This window comes from Micropterus salmoides, unplaced genomic scaffold, assembly GCF_014851395.1.
Source record: "Micropterus salmoides isolate LMB-PRFRI ecotype aquatic unplaced genomic scaffold, ASM1485139v1 Ms_hic_scaffold_17, whole genome shotgun sequence".
In the NCBI taxonomy this organism is placed as follows: Eukaryota; Metazoa; Chordata; class Actinopteri; order Centrarchiformes; family Centrarchidae; genus Micropterus; species Micropterus salmoides.
In genome coordinates this window covers 191,367-211,385 of record NW_024040817.1, presented here as the reverse complement: position 1 = coordinate 211,385, position 20,019 = coordinate 191,367, and the positions used below count along the sequence as shown (strand labels likewise).

The window sequence follows — 20,019 nt, the reverse complement described above, 5'->3', positions numbered from 1 at the left end:
CACTGACATAAAATCTATGGTTTGAAAATCTGAGATAAGAACCATCTCATGTTGAAAGTACTTTAAATTTCATTTTTAATCCTTGAAACTGTATTGAGTAATGTAGATTTGTACAAACTACATTTTAAATGAATTCATGAAAACACCTGCTTTCATTCTTTCATTCACACCTTGTTTATACCTGCATTTAGAAAGTTCTCTTAATGCAGCTATAAAGAGAAACTTTACAGTGTCTCTGCTGAACAGAGACTCTGTAAGGTGAGACTCAAGGAGAAGAAGAAATTACCTCAGATATAATCCTGCACTGATAAAATGAAGGAAAATGCATCTTTGTTGGTAAAAGATAAAACTATCATGAAATATTATTTAATTTGAAATAACTTTTTTTATTTTCTTACAGTGTTAACAGCATGAGCATTATTACATCAATGAAGCTTCACTACTTAAAGCTGAATATTGTTAATATGATCTGATGACAGAGTAACAGAGTACAGTCACTATAACAGAAATGAAAACAACAAATTTGAATGAACTGGTCTTTATTGTGTTGAAATAATCCAAATTAAATCCAGTACACAAACTTTAACCATGAAACATGTGATTAGAGAATGACTTAAGGAAAGAAAGAGACACAGACACAGAGAGAGTTACAGAGTTCAGAGAGCAGAGTAAAACCAGTAGCAGAGTCCCAGTGAGTCAGGTCAGGACTGGGAACACTGGTCTCTCCTCAGTGTCTCTGAGACCAGAGCCTGGGAGCCCTGGGTGGCCTCACAGGTCACAGAGCCCACCTTCCTCCACTGGTCTGCAGGGAGCCTCAGGGTGCTGCTCCAGCTGTAGCGGCCGTCCTTCTCCAGCACCCCGGGGCTCCTGCTCTCCTCCCAGCTGCTGCTGCTGCTGCTGCCGTCCACCTTCCAGGCCAGACTCCAGTCTGAGGGGAAGCCCTTGTTGGCCAGGCACATGAGCGTGGCCTTCCCCTGCTGCAGCTCCTCACTGGAGGGGGGCAGCACCGTCAGGGTGGGACGGACATCACCTAGGAGACACCAATCAGCTTAGAGGACACCTTTACTGTGTGAGAGCTGATTTTCTCCTTTAAGGAGTTTCTGTCAGATGGTTTTCTGCTCCACCAGTCACTCACTCACACATTGTTTCACTTCCCTTTAAGAAGCCTCTCATGCAAATCAGCACAGAGAGAATCATCATACAGAACGACCTGAAATATATCAAACTACAGATTTAAAATATCAAATTTCTCTTCAATAATTTCAACTATACATTAATTTAAAACATTTAGAGGAAACAAATACAGAAAATGAACTGACCAGAAGGAAATGTTCTTCATATGTATTTCACTCATCGTTACCAACGTTTTTAAATGATTTCAAACAAAATTTCTAACAATATATGCAACATTTGGAAGTATACATCTTTATCTTCTATCTGTTCAATTTTACCGGAAGAAAGTTAATTTTATTAAATCCTAACAACAGTTATTATGGCAGTGGAAATTTCAAAACTAATCTTGGCATACATTTTTACCTTAAGATTAAAGTTTGATCTTTTCGCCACTTCAGGGTGTTTGAATTTCAGTATGACAGGTATGTGTAAAGAAAAGTTTAGTCAAGCTTCTCTGAGTTAGCCTCCATGGTAAAGGAGGAGATATAAAAACATGAACAATAAAAGTTTTGTGCCTCAAACATTCAAATCGTGAATTTAAAGCATGATTTGACAATGCTGTATTTAGTATTTCAGCAGAAACTCCAACATCCAGTCTGGTTCCTCCACCAAAAGTCCACCATAGTGATACAAACTCATTGAGCCGCCATACAAAAACCTCTCACTGTAGAGAGACACGGCTGTCTGACTTTGTCAAACTAAACTAAGGCTACAAGCCTTCAAGCTACAACTTTACCTTTAATATTGTAAATAGTGATTTCTCCTCAGGTTTAGCCTACTGTTCTATATTTAATGGAACAAGTTTTTGAATTGGATTTGCTGAAGTGAACATTTAATCTTAGTGCATAATATTTTATTAAATATTATACATTAATTTAGAAAGTCAAATATTTTCTTGGCATGCTGAATATAAAAGAACAAAAACAGCTCTTAAAATAAAAGTTTGTTAAAGATTTGACTTACTTCCAACATCCAGTCTGGTTCCTCCACCAAAAGTCCACCACAGTGATACAAACTCATTGAGCCGCCGTACAAAAACCTCTCACTGTAGAGAGACACGGCTCTCTGACTTTGACACAAACAAACTCATCAACATGGCTGTTTCTTCAGCTCTATGTTAAATGTGAAAATAAGACAGTGTAACAAATTTCCAGAATGCATGTTTTTATTTGATATATTATTTTAAAATGAAAGTTTCTTATTCTTATTTAAATAAGATAAAGGTCAGTTTGAAACAACATATGTCTAGAAGCATGAAACCAAAATAATTTATAATATATATATTAAAATAGTATATATTATATCAAAATAGTTTTTAAAAGATTTATAATTAATACTCAGATATATTGATTGATCCATTGATAAACAGCATGATCAGAGTAATCCAAGTCCCTGCTGGAGTCAGTCAGAGCATTTCCATAGAGAGCCACTTTGCATCAGCAGCACCATGCTCCAGTGCTCTGGGAGAGTTTATAGTCCTGAGAGTTGAACACTGGATGACTGACAGCTGTCCTTCATGACAACAGAAGCCACAGAAATCCTCCTCATCAAAAACATGACTTTGATCTGCGTCCTCATCTGGACTCTCCTCTGCTGCTGCTTCACAGGTAAAGTCCAGAGAATCAAACTCCTCTCCTCTATGAACATCCGTCCCTCTGAAATGAAGCCCACAAAACCATGACGCTGCTTTATGTTTTTGTCTCTGTATCCTCAGAGTCCAGAGGCCAGTACACAGTGACTCAGCCTGGAGCAGTGAGCTCTTCTCTGGGAGGCTCCGTCTCCATCAGATGTAGGACCAGTCAGAATGTTTACAATTCTAACAGGTTACACTGGTACCAACAGAGAGATGGAGAAACTCCCAAACTCCTCATTTACCTTGCTAGCACTCGAGCATCAGGGATTCCAGGTCGTTTTACAGGCAGTAGATCAAACTCTGACTTCACTCTGACCATCAGTGGAGTCCAGACTGAAGATGCAGCAGTTTACTACTGTCAGAGTCAACACTATATCAACAGTCAGCATGTGTTCACACAGTGAAAAACCGTCATACAAAAACTTCCCTCAGTCAGACTGAAGAGAAACTGAATTGACTGCTGCAGCTGGAAGCTACTGCAGAGACTGATACACTTCACTGAGGACACACACACACACACACACACGTCATCTATGAGGTTCAAGATTTCACAACTTTTGCTTTAACCACCAATAAACATGTAGGAAAATTTTTTTACAAAAAATATGAAATCAGATTACTTTCTCCATCACAGCTTCTCACGATCCATTCAGATCTTTTTATGATCCCACTGTCTTTTCTGATTTGCCAAATAATCCAGAGTAGCCAGCCTGAAAAAGCAGATAAGGAAAGTCTTGTTCATGACCTTTGACCTCAGACTCATACGGGATTAAAGCAATTTCAACGATATACATTTAATTGAAAATATGAAGACACAGATCGGTATCAGAAACATTCAGGATCAGAGACTGTCCAATCAAAACCAGTACATCCCTGAAAGCACAAAATAATATTTTAAATACATAAACTTCAATCATAAAATTCTAAAGAAAGAAGTAACCTTCTTGATATAACTATATCCACATATACTAAACAATATGGAATAACACATTTTCTCCAACATGCAAATCAAAACTCCACAAATACACTGAAACTAAAATTTTATTCTTAACCTTGGAAACAGCAAACAAACTCATCCTCATCATCAACAACATCCATCCACTAACTGTTGTGGAGCTTTCAATCACATCACATGATCTTCCTCAGCAGATGGAGTCACCCGGTTTTCATTTAAATGTAGATTTTTAAATTCACATTCCTCTGAGCATTTTTAGGACTTCATGTCCACGTTGGCTTCAAAGTTAAAATATTCCATGACAGCTGGGTGAACTCCATCTGCTGAGGAAGATCATGTCATAAAAACAGTAATGTAACTGATGATGACTTCCATGTTTTCTGGTTGGAGTTTCTCGAGGAAGCTCTCTGAGATCATCGGCCTCAGCATCCCCTCAAACACCCAACACTGCTTTACTTGAAGAACTTTCCATATTACAGACACCTAAAGATGTCAAACCAACATTGATATTAATGTCAGTAATAATTGTTTCAAATATCATATTACCAAATTACATGTAGAAGTTACTAAAAATGACGTGTTTTCAGTATCGTCTACATGTAAATATGTAAATATGTAGATCAACGCTCTCAGCACTGAGGGGGAAACACCATGATATGTTGAGGACAGCTACAGCTCACTGACTCTGTGTGTTTGCATATGTGTCCTGCCTCTCTGCTCCCAGCCGTTAAGAGGCCAGTGTTGATCAGTGGCTGTCCAGGCCTTTCAGAGCCACTGACACGCCGGCAGCACAATGATGATGTCACTGATTCTACTGCTGGCCACCCTGGGGCTCCTTGTTCAGGGTGAGACTCTCTTCTGAAAACTTTGCTTCAGGATGCAACCAGGTTCACCACAATGATGTTCTGCTGTGATGGAGAAACACTGAAACAAGCAGCATTTACCTTCTTCCATCTGTTCTCCATGTTAAAGAAATGAGACTCTTCTGTTTGGATGTTGATCATCTTTCTCCAAACTGGATTTGTCTCAATAACCCTTCTCCTCTTTTTCATGTTTTCCAGATTCATCAGGAGAAATCATCCTGACTCAGTCTCCTGGAGCTCAGTCTGTTGTTCCAGGACAGACTGTCTCTCTCAGATGTAAAGCCAGTTCAAGGATCAGTAGCAACATTTCAGATCATTTCAGTGGGAGTCAGTCTGGAACTGACTTCACTTTGACCATCAGTGGAGTCCAGGCTGAAGACGCAGGAGTTTATTACTGTCACCAGGGTGGTCACAGCTTCCCATTCATACAGTGATACAACGTCGTACAAAATCTTCCCTCAGCTGGAGAGGAACTGATCTGAATCACCAGCTGCACAGAAACCATAACACTAGATATTTCAAAAACATAACCACACTGTAATGTAATGTATGTAAATGTACTTTAATTAGAATGAAACTCATGCAGTTAAAAGTTGTAAAGTTACATTTTACTGAAACACACTGAGAGGTTACAATAATAAGAAATGTCATTTCGTAAGTTTTCCTTTGTTTTAGGTGAGTATGTTATTCAAATTCAATGCACCTCCATGTTGATTTGTAAAATGTGAAATCACTTTCATATTTTGTTAATTTGATATATTCTGTGTTGTTGTTTTTTTGCTTCTCATCATAAAGCTTAAAATATTTTTTGTTTAAACTTTGGTAGATGTATTGACAGGACTGAGTAAATTGTCTTCATGCAAATAAAACACTGATGAAATAGGTGTGATGAAAATTTGATATTTTTTTGATATATATTTTGAAATTTGATAGGGCATGCAAGCTGAAGATTTATACAAAGAGGACAAAGTGATAAAATAGCCATCAAAAGGGGCTGAAGAACTCTGTACTAACCAATCACAGTACGAGAAAATGGACAGTAGGAGAGACCGGTGGACAAAAATGGACATTGGTACACAGAGATTGTCTGGACAGATACAAAACAGATCCAAATGGACTGAGCTGGAGGGGGCGGGACGGACGCTAGTGACAGGAAACAACTGGGACACACACACACTGGGTGAGTCACAATTTCTCACAGAAAAATAAAATCTTAAGCACATTGAAGGTAAAAAAAAACAAAGTAATACTATATTAATTTATTAGTAAATGCTGATGAGCTTGAACAGCCTACATTGGTGATGAATGATAACCACAAAGAGTTTAGGAAACTGCCACTGGTTCATGAAAGGTTTCACAACACACCCTCACAACTTTTGTCAAACATGCTCAATCTGCCTAAGACACAACACAGGGAGGGGATTACAGGTTTCATTAGCAGCACATCCACCACCAGATGAACCATTTAACCACCTTATGAGGGAGGTTTTTAGCTAAACCCAAGCAAAGGCAAAAAAGTACTGTTGATGATAGTTGATATGTTTCCAAAATGGATAGAAGTTTTTCCCTCTCCAGCAACAAAGCCGATGCAGTCTCCCGTCAGGAGGTTTTGTGGTGGTTGTGGAGGCTGAAAGAGCTACATGGATACATACCAGCCACTGCAGGAAGGTGCCTGCACCAGAACAGTAACAGATCAACAAGCGTGCACAATCAGCAACTGAACCACTGTTTTCCCTGACCTTGTGTTGTAAGTGAAAGAGGGATTGGGAACGCTTAGGCACCCTTTGTCTCGGACTCACAGGCTGTTAGACAGCAAACATCAACACAAGGGAGCTAGTGGGAAAACTCCTGCTGATTTAAGTGACGCCATCAAAACTTAAGAGTGAGTAGCATGTTTGTCTCTGGAAGGAGACATCCATGGGACCCAGTCAGACACCCAGACATGTGTGGGCCTACGAGGAACAACACAGATGTTTGCTGCCATTGCAATAGCATTAACAGTTCCTCTGTTGCAGTTCTTAGATCACAAGCATGATGCACAAAAGCCACCACAACAGAACACCACAGTGAACTACACACAGGCATTGACATCACATAGCAGTGTTAGAGGCAAGAGAAGCACCCAAAGAGGCTGGGATGCTTGGATAATTTTAATAACTCCTCTTGTACGTTTGTGCCCAACAATACAGCTCCAGATGGTTCGGTGACCCCAGTGCTGGAAGGAATGCGTTCGCTACGAGAAGAACTTGCAGAGAACTCTGAAGTGGACACTAATATGTTTGACTGGTCTGATTCTGTATTTGCTAAATAAAAAGCCTTAGTGATGCCCATACTAGCAGGCCTAATGATTGCTGTAGCGCTGTTACCTCTCTGTGGATGTTGCATTATTCCATGTGCCAGAGGTTTGACTGTAAGAGCTATTGATAAATGTGTGTCTATTCAAATGATCACACTCCATGAACAAGTGAACATGCCATTGTTGCAGCAGCAGAACTGTGATGAAAGGAAGGACCCAGATTCGTTGTCTTGGTTAAACTGGTGTAGATTACATCATGATGCCTTTCTATGACCTGATGATCTTTTTGTAATGCTGTATATTCTTGAGTGATCAAAGAATGCTCACAAGGGAGGAGTATGTGATGGAATTTGATATTTGTGTTTACTGTTTCACCCTGCATGCTTCATCAGAATAGACCAATGTGTCACTGTGTGGTATATGCAACACTGACATAAAATCTTTGGTTTGAAAATCTGAGATAAGAACCATCTCATGTTGAAAGTACTTTATATTATTTTTAATCCTTGAAACGTATTGAGTAATGTAGATTTGTACAAACTACATTTTAAATGAATTCATGAAAACACCTGCTTTCATTCTTTATTCACATTGTTTATACCTGCATTTAGAAAGTTCTCTTAATGCAGCTATAAAGAGAAACTTTACAGTGTCTCTGCTAAACAGAGACTCTGTAAGGTGAGACTCAAGGAGAAGAAGAAATTACCTCAGATATAATCCTGCACTGATAAAATGAAGGAAAATGCATCTTTGTTAGTAAAAAATAAAACTATCATGAAATATTATTTAATTTGAAATAACTTTTTTTATTTTCTTACAGTGTTAACAGCATGAGCATTATTACATCAATGAAGCTTCACTACTTAAAGTTGAATATTGTTAATATGATCTGATATGAGTAACAGAGTACAGTCACTATAACAGAAAACAACAGATTTGAATGAACTGGTCTTTATTGTGTTGAAATAATCCAAATTAAATCCAGTAAACAAACTTTAACCATGAAACATGTGATTAGAGAATGACTTAAGGAAAGAAAGAGACACAGACACAGAGAGAGTTACAGAGTTCAGAGAGCAGAGTAAAACCAGTAGCAGAGTCCCAGTGAGTCAGGTCAGGACTGGGAACACTGGTCTCTCCTCAGTGTCTCTGAGACCAGAGCCTGGGAGCCCTGGGTGGCCTCACAGGTCACAGAGCCCACCTTCCTCCACTGGTCTGCAGGGAGCCTCAGGGTGCTGCTCCAGCTGTAGCGGCCGTCCTTCTCCAGCACCCCGGGGCTCCTGCTCTCCTCCCAGCTGCTGCTGCTGCTGCTGCCGTCCACCTTCCAGGCCAGACTCCAGTCTGAGGGGAAGCCCTTGTTGGCCAGGCACATGAGCGTGGCCTTCCCCTGCTGCAGCTCCTCACTGGAGGGGGGCAGCACCGTCAGGGTGGGACGGACATCACCTAGGAGACACCAATCAGCTTAGAGGACACCTTTACTGTGTGAGAGCTGATTTTCTCCTTTAAGGAGTTTCTGTCAGATGGTTTTTCTGCTCCATCAGTCACTCACTCACACATTGTTTCACTTCCCTTTACTCCTATCACTCCTCCGCTGTATCACTTCACTTATTGACAGATATACTGACCACTGTGTTAACTTACGAAAATTAGTGCCAGTTGTCCTTTCACTTGAAATGTGGAAATATTGTATTCTTTTTCCAAAGACATAATAATATGCAAAATGCATGTTTTAATTTGACATATCAATGTTAAATTCAATTAATATTTTTATTTCTTTGGCAATTAAGGCAGAAGATATTTTTAAACCAACTATGCCTACAAACATGGAACCAAAATCATGTAAAATATATTTTTTAAATGTCTTATCAATACTCTCACATATTGATTCATCCTTTGATAAACAGCATCATCAGAGTAATCCAAGTCCCTGCTGGAGTCAGTCAGAGCATTTCCATAGAGAGCCACTTTGCATCAGCAGCACCATGCTCCAGTGCTCTGGGAGAGTTTATAGTCCTGAGAGTTGAACACTGGATGGCTGACAGCTGTCCTTCATGACAACAGAAGCCACAGAAATCCTCCTCATCAAAAACATGACTTTGATCTGCGTCCTCATCTGGACTCTCCTCTGCTGCTGCTTCACAGGTAAAGTCCAGAGAATCAAACTCCTCTATGAACATCCGTCCCTCTGAAATGAAGCCCACAAAACCATGACGCTGCTTTATTTTTTTCTCTGTATCCTCAGAGTCCAGAGGCCAGGTCACAGTGACTCAGCCTGGAGCAGTGAGCTCTGCTCTGGGAGGCTCCGTCTCCATCAATGTAGGACCAGTCAGGATGTTCAATTTTGGAGCAACTACCACCTTTTAGCCTGGTACCAACAGAGAGATGGAGAAACTCCTAAACTCCTCATTTACCGTGCTAGCACTCGAGAATCAGGGATTCCAGATCGTTTTACAGGCAGTGGATCAAACTCTGACTTCACTCTGACCATCAGTGGAGTCCAGGCTGAAGATGCAGCAGTTTACTACTGTCAGAGTAACATTATATCAACAGTCAGCATATGTTCACACAGTGAAAAAGCGTCGTACAAAAACCTCCCTCAGTCAGACTGAACAGAAACTGAACTGACTGCTGCAGCTGGAAGCTACTGCAGAGACTGATACACTTCACTGAGGACACACACACACACACACACACACACACACACACACACACACAATGTTTTCTACAAGGTTGAAGATTTCTCTACTTTTGCTTTAACCACCAATGAACATGTAGCAAAATACGCTCAATTTAAAAAAAACGAAAGAAATCTTACTTTGTCCATCACAGCTTCTCACGATCCATTCATGTCTTTTTATGATCCCACTCTCTTTTCTGATTTGCCAAAAATCCAGAGTAGCCAGCCTGGGAATGCAGATAAGAAAAGTCTTGTTAATGTCTTTGACCTCAACCTCATCCTGGATTAAAGCAATTTCAACTATGTACATTTAATTGAAAATATTAAGACACAGATCGTCATCAGAAACATTCAGGATCAGAGACTGTCCAAAAAAACCCAGTACATCCCTGAAAGCACAATATAGTGTTTTAAATATATAAACGCATGTTATCTATAGAGAAGCTAAATATCAACTTAAATCATAAAAATTCAAAAGAAAGAAGTAACCTCCTTGATATAACTATATCCGCATATACTAACGAATGTCGAATAACACATTTTCTCCAAAATGAAAAAGTCAGCTGGGACTGGCTCCAGCCCCCGCGACCCTGTACGCAGGATAAGGTTGATGATGGATGGATGTCCACTTATGGCGTTATGTAAACTGAGGTCCAGGAACAGGACCACGCCTCCCTCTTCCCCCTCACTGATTAAACCACATCAGTGTCCCATCACACACACCTGCTAATCCAATCACCACCATACATAAGATCGCCCAAACTCTCTCTCCCATTAGCTGCTCCACAAGCGAGCCTCTACAGAGACGAGTCCCCACCCTGAGTCTCGACCCCCGGGTTCTCTTTTTCCACCTTCCCTCGACCCCTTTCATCCACCTTCCCTGCTGAGGAAGATCATGTCATAAAAACAGTAATGTAGCTGATGATGACTTCCATGTTTTCTGGTTGGAGTTTCTCCAGGAAGCTCTCTGAGATCGTCGGCATCAGCATCCCCTCAAACACCCAACACTACTTTACTTGAAGAAATTTCCACATTACAGACACCTAAAGATGTCAAACCTACATTGACATTAATGTCACTAATCATTGGCTAAAACACCATATTACATGTTGAAGTTACTGAAAAGTTTTCAGTAACTTCAACACGTAAATATGTAAATATGTAGATCAATGCTCTCAGCTGTTCTGACTCTTCTGTTTGGATGTTGATCATCTTTCTCCAAACTGGATTTTTCTCAATAACCCTTCTCCTCTTTTCATCAGGAGAAATCATCCTGACTCAGTCTCCTGGAGTTCAGTCTGTTGTTCCAGGACAGACTGTCTCTCTCAGATGTAAAGCCAGTTCAGGTGTTACTAATGACTTGCACTGGTACCTTCAGAAACCTGGAGAAGCTCCTAAACTCCTGATTTATGATGCTCAAACCCGTCAGTCTGGAGTTTCAGATCGTTTCAGTGGGAGTCAGTCTGGAACTGACTTCACTTTGACCATCAGAGGAGTCCAGACTGAAGATGTAGGAGTTTATTACTGTCAGCAGTATTACAGCCGTCCGTTCACACAGTGATACAACGTCGTACAAAAACCTCCTTCAGCTGGAAAGTTATAGAAATACTTTAGTAATTTACTGACAATGAAGTCAAACACATTAATTTCCTTTATAGATTACATTTCAAATAAAATAGATTAAAAGTTTTATATTGAAGTCACACAGTTTAGTTTTCTACAAACGTAAACACACATGTTGTATTTTGAGATCAAACTACTGATTCTGATACTGATATAATTTGATGATAATAACTTACCTCATAATTCAAATGAAATAAATTAATCATAAACTTTTTATATTAATTAGATTCATGAAACTTTCAGGACATTTCTAAACCCATTTCAACATGAGAGTTTCTACCAATAGCACATCTTCATTTATGAGTCAAATATTGTAAATCTGACTTACCATGAAATACTTTTAAAAATTAGCTTTGTCACTAAATAACTAATTTGCAGTTTGTGTCGTGAAGCAGTTTCTGCCATCTAGAATAAACAGATTTTTATAATGTCTTGGTTGCATTAATATTACATTACAGTTCATTCCAACTGCTTACACACATTTTCAAAACTATGTCTCCTTTTTTCAAAACTCTAAACACAATTCGCAAAACTGCACACACAAAATGCAAATGCTTCATATCGCCTTCAAAATATAACACTGCATTCAAAATGCCTTAAACACATCCCAAAATGAAGCACTTGCATCAAATGGCAAACACTTTTTTCATAACAGTACGTTTTTGGATATACCATTTACACACTATTGTTCTAAATCTAATACTCTTTTGTCTTTCATAGGCCTATGTGTACACTTTCATAAATTGTTTTACAGTGTAAGTAATCTGCTAAAATGTGCTGAGAAGTTCACTGTAAACACCAATGCTGCACACATGGTATATATTTATTTGTCAAAATATTACTGCTGTAACAGTAGCACAGTGTTGTATACAGTGACATACAAGAAAAGCAAAGCATAAACGTATGTAAACCAAAAGTATAATTTTTACCTTTATTGCCAAAAATGAATATTTTTACAACACTGTACTGCAGAAATAACCATTAGATTGTTGCAACCTGTTCTAATTTCTGAAGGTCCAAATTATGGATGCTACTGTGAAGGACACAAGATGAGCAGGACTCCTCCTCTTCCTCCTCCTCTTGCCTTCCCCTGCAGCAGCTCCTCACTGGAGGGGGCAGCACCGTCAGGCTGGGACGGACATCACCAAGGAGACACCAATCAGCTTAGAGGACACCTTTGCTGTGTGAGAGCTGATTTTCTCCTTTAAGGAGTTTCTGTCAGATGGTTTTTCTGCTCCACCAGCCACTCACTCACACATTGTTTCACTTCCCTTTAAGAAGCCTCTCATGCAAATCAGCACAGAGAGAATCATCATACAGAACGACCTGAAATATATCAAACTACACTGGAAATAATAACAAACTTTCTTAACAAGATCATCAACAAATTTAACAATACAATAATTTTTTCAGTGGAAACCAAAACAGAAATGAACTGAGAACAACAAGATGTTCTTTATCTGGATTTCAATCATCACCAAAGTGTTTCTTCACTTACATTAACAGCTATAATGATGAGTTGAACCACTAGATACAGTTTAAACGTCGTTACTGTTCAAGTGCAAATTCAAACATTCAAGTATCACTCCTCAGCTATATAACTTCACTTACTGACAGATATTCTGACCATTTTGTTAACTTACAAAAGTAGTGCAAGTTGTCCTTTCACTTTCATATGTGGAAATATTGTATTCTTTTTCCAAATAAATAACAATATGCAACATTTTTAAAACACCCTTTGTTATCTTCACTTCAATTTCACCTGTAGAAAGTGAATTATATTTAATCAGAACAACAGCTATTATTGTGGTGAACATTTTAAACTAAACTAATCTAAACATTTTTACATTAAAGTTTTATATTTTCTCCACTTCAATAATTGATGAGTGATTCAATGATTCGAACCCTGCTCTGAGTTAGCCTCCATGGTAAAGGAAGAGAAATTAAAACATGAACAATAAAAGTTTTATAATTAAACCAAGATCTATTTACCTGTTGTGGTGTCCGAACAATAATGCTGCGATGATGTGTTGAGAAGAAATGACACTGTTCTTGATCATAAAAGTTTATTAAATCAAGGAGTTCAGCATCAATTACAAGCTCTGCAGCAGCTTGGAGAGTGACCCAGCCCGATGGCCACTCTGTCTCTCTGCACATCAAACACAGCTTATATAGGATATGTGTAGGTATCTGTTAGGAACCATAGAAGGGTTTGAGTCTGCAAAATAAAGCTCCGACCCATAGAAGGGTACAGTACTATTCTGAGGTAACAAAACAAGGGGTTGGAGGTCAAATTCTATAGAAGGGTTCAGTCCCTACATAACCACCAATCACTGCTCTCCCCTTAGGAGGTCACTGACCCTCTGTCCTGCTGCTAAAGTGCTTAAACTGTTATGAGTCAAATGCACATATATTGGATACCACACTGTCTTAAACTTTCAAAAGCTGAATTTAAAGTATGACTTGAAAATATTGTATTTAGTATATGAGCAGAAACTTACTTCCAACATCCAGTCTGGTTCCTCCACCGAACGTTTCCCACATTGATACAAACTCCGCCGTACAAAAACCTCTCACTGTAGAGAGACACGGCTCTCTGACTTTGACACAAACAAACTCACCAAAAATAGTTTCTGTTTGTAACATTTTATCAGCTGACATGTGAAAATAAGACTTGAATGAATGTTTTAATTGTTAATTTTAAAATAAATTTATACATTTTCTTCTCTAGCAATTAACTGAAATAAGTCAGTATGTGTCTAGAAGCATGAAACCAAAATAATGTAAAATATATTTTTTAAATGTCTTATCAATACTGATTGATCCATTGATAAACAGCATCATCAGAGTAATCCAAGTCCCTGCTGGAGTCAGTCAGAGCATTTCCATAGAGAGCCACTTTGCATCAGCAGCACCATGCTCCAGTGCTCTGGGAGAGTTTATAGTCCTGAGAGTTGAACACTGGATGACTGACAGCTGTCCTTCATGACAACAGAAGCCACAGAAATCCTCCTCATCAAAAACATGACTTTGACCTGCGTCCTCATCTGGACTCTCCTCTGCTGCTGCTTCACAGGTAAAGTCCAGAGAATCAAACTCCTCTCCTCTATGAACATCCGTCCCTCTGAAATGAAGCCCACAAAACCATGACGCTGCTTTATGTTCTTGTCTCTGTATCCTCAGAGTCCAGAGGCCAGGTCACAGTGACTCAGCCTGGAGCAGTGAGCTCTGCTCTGGGAGGCTCCGTCTCCATCAGATGTAGGACCAGTCAGAATGTTTATGTTTATAGCAACAACCACCTTTTAGCCTGGTACCAACAGAGAGCTGGAGAAACTCCTAAACTGCTCATTTACTATGCTAGCACTCGAGAATCAGGGATTCCAGATCGTTTTACAGGCAGTGGATCAAACTCTGACTTCACTCTGACCATAGTGGAGTCCAGACTGATGATGCAGCAGTTTACTACTGTCAGAGTTTTCACTATATCAACAGTCAGGATGTGTTCACACAGTGAAAAAGCGTCGTACAAAAACCTCCCTCAGTCAGACTGAACAGAAACTGAACTGACTGTTGCAGCTGGAAGCTACTGCAGAGACTGATACACTTCACTGAGGACACACACACACATACTGTACACACACAATGTTTCTACAAGGTTGAAGATTTCACAAGTTTTGCTTTAACCACCAATGAACATGTAGCAAAATAAGCTCAATTAAAAAAAAAAAAAAAAGCAAAATAATATTATCTGAATATATTATATATATAAATCTGAAATGAAATTACTTTCTCCATCACAGCTTCTTACCATCTATTCAGATCTTTTTATAATCCCACTGTCTTTTCTGATTTGCCAAATAATCCAGAGTAGCCAGCCTGGAAAAGCATATAAGAAAAGTTTTGTTCATGACCTTTGACCTCAGACTCATACTGGATTAAAGCAATTTCAACAATACACATTTAATCCGAAATATGAAGACACAGATCAGCATCAGAAACATTCAGGATCAGAGACTGCCCAAACAAAACCAGTAGATCCCTGAAAGCACAAAATAATATAAACGTCCTCTATAGAAAAGCTAAATATTAACTTAAAGCATAAAAATGCAAAAGAAATAAGTAACCTTCTTGTTATAACTATATCCGTAAATATTACATATAAAGAATTTGGAATAACACATTTTCTCTAACATGCAAATCAAACTCCACCAACATACTGAAGTAAATGATTATTCTTAACCTTGGAAACAACAAAAAAAGAAAACAGACCAAATCCAGCAGATGCAGACTTTATGTCCACTAAGTTAAAATATTCTATGACAGCTAGGTGAACTCCATCTGCTGATAAAAACAGTAATGTAACTGATGATGACTTCCATGTTTTCTGGTTGGAGTTTCTTGAGGAAGCTCTCTGAGATCCTTGGCCTCAGCATCCCCTGAAACACCCAACACTACTTTACTTGAAGAAATTTCCATATTACACACACCTAAATATGTAAAACCTGCATTTATATTAGTGTCACTAATATTTTTAAAAATATAATTTTCACAAACAAAGAAGACAAAACAAACTGTTACAAATCACTAGATCAGTTAACTACTAGACTTTTCAGAATCCTCTACATGTAAACATGTGAATATGTAGGAAACTGCCCTCTCAGCAGAACCCCTTTACTGTGTGAGAGCTGATTTTCTCCTTTAAGAAGTTTCTGTCAGGTGTTTTTTCTGCTCCACCAGTCACTCACTCACACATTGTTACACTTCACATTAAAAGTGGGTCAATCCGAGGTCACTAAACATGTACAGAGATCACCACCATCTGACTAAACTACAGTATAATTCCAGAAGCCAGTACTATTGCACGTTGCCCTAGCCCAAAATGGTACAAAGAATAGAAAGAAAGTAAAAGCAAATAAACAAATAAACCACAAACTATTGTGGATCTTTCAGTTACATCACATGATGTTTCTCAGCAGATGGAGTCGGCATGTTTACACTGAAATGTAGATTTTCAAATTTTAATTCCTCTGATCATTTTCTGGGATTTTGTGTTTTGGCTTAAAATATTCCCTGACCTCTGCGTTTTCACCATCTGCTGAAGAAGATCATGTAATTGATCCAAAGCTCCAGAAGAGCTACTGAATGGAACTTGTGGTGAAATGATTTTTACTGTCAAGCATCAACTTTCAGTCTCAACTTCTGAGTCAACAAGGGCAAGAAGTCTCAAAGTGCAGCATAAACCTCACAATACTGCTCACTGATATTACAAAATGGACTTGAGGCAATCTGTCCAACTGTAACTGATGATGATATCTAAAAAAAAACTTCTGGCTGGAGTTTATCAGAGATCCTTGGCCCTAGCACCAACTCATGACTCATTACTGCTTCACCTGATGAAATATCTATACTATAAACAACCAATAAAGTCACTATGCATAAATATTCGTGTCACTTATCATTGTCAAAAATACAAGTTTCCCAAAATAGAAAGACAAACTATAACAGTTACAAATCACTTGATTAGGTGACTAATAACCTTTCAGTATCCTTTACATGTAAATTTCCATCCATCCATCGTCAACCACCGTACAGGGTCGTGGGGGCTGGAGCCAATCCCAGCTTACACTGAGCAAAAGCAGGGCCCTGGACCCTGGACAGGTCACCAGTCCATCGCAGGGCCACACATAGACAGACAACCACTACACAAGGACAATTTCAGAGACACCAATTATCCAAACCAGCACAGTGGGAGGAAGCTGGAGCACCCAGAGAGAACCCATGCAGACACGGGGAGAACATGCAAACTGCACACAGAAAGGCCAGGGTTTGACTCCACGAACTTCTTGCTGTGAGGTGACAGTGCTAACCACTGCACCACCATGTTTCCTCTCTGCAGAAATGTCGAGTGCAGGCAGACAGTTCGCAGGTATTTGCGCAGTGATCCAGATGGCGCCCGCTTAGACTCGAAGCTACAACATTAACAACAACAACATTATTTAAAAAGGCAAAAATTTTTTCTTCATTTAGTAATTTCGCCCACAGCACCGTTGCCCCCGGTACCGATGCGTCTGTTTTCAACAGGCTATTGAGAAACAAAATCACTGCCTGGATTCTGTTCACATTCTTTTACAAGTTATTTTTGTTATCGATTCATTCAGTGATTATTGTCTCAGATCAATGGTTTAGTCAATGAAACTTCAGACAATATAGAAAAATGTTCATCCAATTTTACCAGAGTTGACTTTTTTGAGTTTTTCAGTCCCAAACCAAAAGATAAAAAACAGAGAAAAGAGATAAATATTCACAACTGTGACTCTATAGGACTTGTCTTTGGCATTTTTTGCTTGTAAAATGACGTAAACAATTAATTGATTGTCAGGTTGTAAATAGGTGTCTAATTGTTTCAGCTGTGTAGAAAGGGCTATGTTTCTGGACGGCACAGGCAGGTGATCAGGGTGGATGGTTGGTGAACAAAGCACAGCACTTTGACACTAGAAATATGGATTCACATCCTGAATGAAACATCCAAAAGGTTAGGGAAAGATTGTACGTGGGTACGTGACACTAAAGTAAACAAGTCTTCTCTCACTATTACAGTTTTTTCTCGATTGCTTAAACACATTTCTTAAAATTATGCCTCTTTTTCTCGAAACTCTAAACACAAATCCACAACTGCTCAACCAATTTCCCAAACATCCTATTTTCAGGTCAAAATGAAGCTCTCCAATTAAAACCATTCAATCTTGCAGAAAAACCAAACTTTGACCTCAGACATGACACACAAGCCCTCCGAAACTCCTCCTCCTCCTCTTCTTCTTCCTATCCCTTCTCCTCCTCTTACTCCTACTGTTCCTCCTCTTCCTTCATCTCTTCATCTTCTCCATACTGATCTTCTTCCTCCTCCTTGTGTTTCCACCTGGGTAACTGTGTGCTAATTGACCCTTCGCTAAGCCACGCCCCGAATATGCAGCTGGCCAATCACAGCGCAGTATAGGACTCTCTCTAACTGAGGTCCGACACTTTCATGGCTGCGCTCCATTGACTCTAATGCAAAAGGAGTTGTTTTGTAGCTTTTTTTGGCTGTATTTTTCTAAGATATGGTCAAACGCTGGGGCCCTTATAATAATTACAGTCGCAACCCAGAGAGGTTGAAAGGAGAAGTACGATTTACTCTCTTTCCAAAACCTGAAATAAATCCAGAATGCATTGTTCCTAATGTTAGTTAGCTAACGCTAGCTAACTTCCTACTGAATGTAACGTTATAAAGCCCTACTGTTCTGCTTTTTAATGTAATAATGAATAGAGGACAACCCAGCCTACCCAGCTTGACAGGAAGAGTGTTGTTGTCGTTCATATTGTTGGCTTTTGTCTCAATCGTCGGGGGATGTGGTAGAAGGGTCAACTGAGCTCAATCTGTGCTGATTGAGTTAACAATATTGAATGTTAGTGCTTTCTCAATGACCACATGGTGTAAGCAATGAGAATTTAACAGAATAAGAAAACATTGACCTGCCGGTGGCGGAGGAGGAAACGTCATCAACCAAAGTTTCTGTACAAATTTCACTGCAATCCATCATATTTCAATATGGACCAAAGTAGTGGACTGACCAACATTTCCATCCACAGAGCCATGGGAGGCCTAAAAATGAAAATATTATAGAGCACAGTTCTTATCAGACCTAGATCTGTCCTGCCACTGATGCCCCTTCTGCTCTGGATAAATCATTTTGGATAACACGTTAGGAAAGGCTTGTATAATAATAAGGTTTTTTGTCTTTTTAATGCAAGCAAATAAAAAAATTTTTTTGAGAGCATATTTATCGCACTGCAATAAAAAGTTTGTAATCAAAAATAAACAGGCCTTTTTGTGTGTCACAGAAAAGTTCTGATTGCTAATATGTCCTCTTTGAAAACTAAATATTTTCCTTGTGAGTCAGAAAGTTTTGCAAGTTAAATAGTTTTGCAAAAGGTTTTCCTTGCGAGTCAGAAGTAGAGATCCAGTAGATCTCTGGAAACATTCCAGAGATCCAGAGATCCTGCGATCATAAGAAACATATAATAATAATATAATAATAATAATCCTTATTTGTAGAGCACTTTTCAAAACAAGTTACAAAGTGCTTTAACAAGTGTAAAGAATAATACAAAAAAACAAGATAAGAGCATGAAAAATTAATATAAAATTAGTAAAATACAATAAAATAAAAGGGATAAAATAAAGTTAAATAAGATCGGGAAAAGCTCTCCTATAAAAGTATGTTTTAAGAAGGGACTTAAAAGAGTTCACCGACTCAGCCGACCTGATTTCCTCGGGCAGGCTGTTCCAGAGCCTCGGGCCCTGACAGAAAACGCTCTGTCCCCTTTAATTTTCAGTCGAGACTCTGGAACAGACCAAAGACCTCTGCCCGAGGATCTCAAGGTACGTGCTGGTGCGTATGGGACTAAAAGGTCAGAAATATAACAAGGCGAGAGGCCATGAAGAGCTTTAAAAGTGATCAATAGAATTTTAAAGTCAATTCTAAAACATACTGGGAGCCAGTGTAATGAAGCTAAAATAGGAGTAATGTGGTTATATTTCTTTGTTCTGGTTAAAAGCCTGGCAGCTGAGTTCTGGACAGTCTGGAGTCGATCAATAGATTTTTGGGTTAAACAGGTGAAAAGGCTGTTGCAATAATCCAAGCGTGATGAGATGAAGGCGTGTAAAATGGTCTCGGTGTCCTTAAAAGTTAACATAGATCTAATTTTAGCTATATTTCTAAGTTGATAAAAACATGATTGAACAAGCTTTGTGGTGTGCTG

At 39.0% G+C, this 20,019-nt stretch overlaps 1 long non-coding RNA gene and 2 gene segments (V, D, J or C); 1 reads left to right on the top strand and 2 right to left on the bottom strand.

Moving 5' to 3' along the window:
* Nucleotides 1-365: 365 nt before the first annotated feature.
* LOC119908140 lies at nucleotides 366-2,167 on the bottom strand (the record flags this gene model as incomplete). The annotated part of the segment is given in 2 exon segments: nucleotides 366-1,030; nucleotides 2,137-2,167. Coding segments are annotated over 2 exon segments (360 nt in total), but the record flags the coding sequence as incomplete, so codon positions are not given.
* Nucleotides 2,168-4,545: 2,378 nt separating this feature from the next.
* On the top strand, nucleotides 4,546-6,956 carry LOC119908141. Its single transcript, XR_005445197.1, has 3 exons — nucleotides 4,546-4,606; nucleotides 4,823-5,804; nucleotides 6,814-6,956. It is a non-coding gene; the product is annotated as an uncharacterized LOC119908141 (long non-coding RNA).
* Nucleotides 6,957-7,705: 749 nt separating this feature from the next.
* On the bottom strand, nucleotides 7,706-13,764 carry LOC119907619. The segment is given in 2 exon segments: nucleotides 7,706-8,363; nucleotides 13,722-13,764. Coding segments are annotated over 2 exon segments (372 nt in total).
* Nucleotides 13,765-20,019: the final 6,255 nt, after the last annotated feature.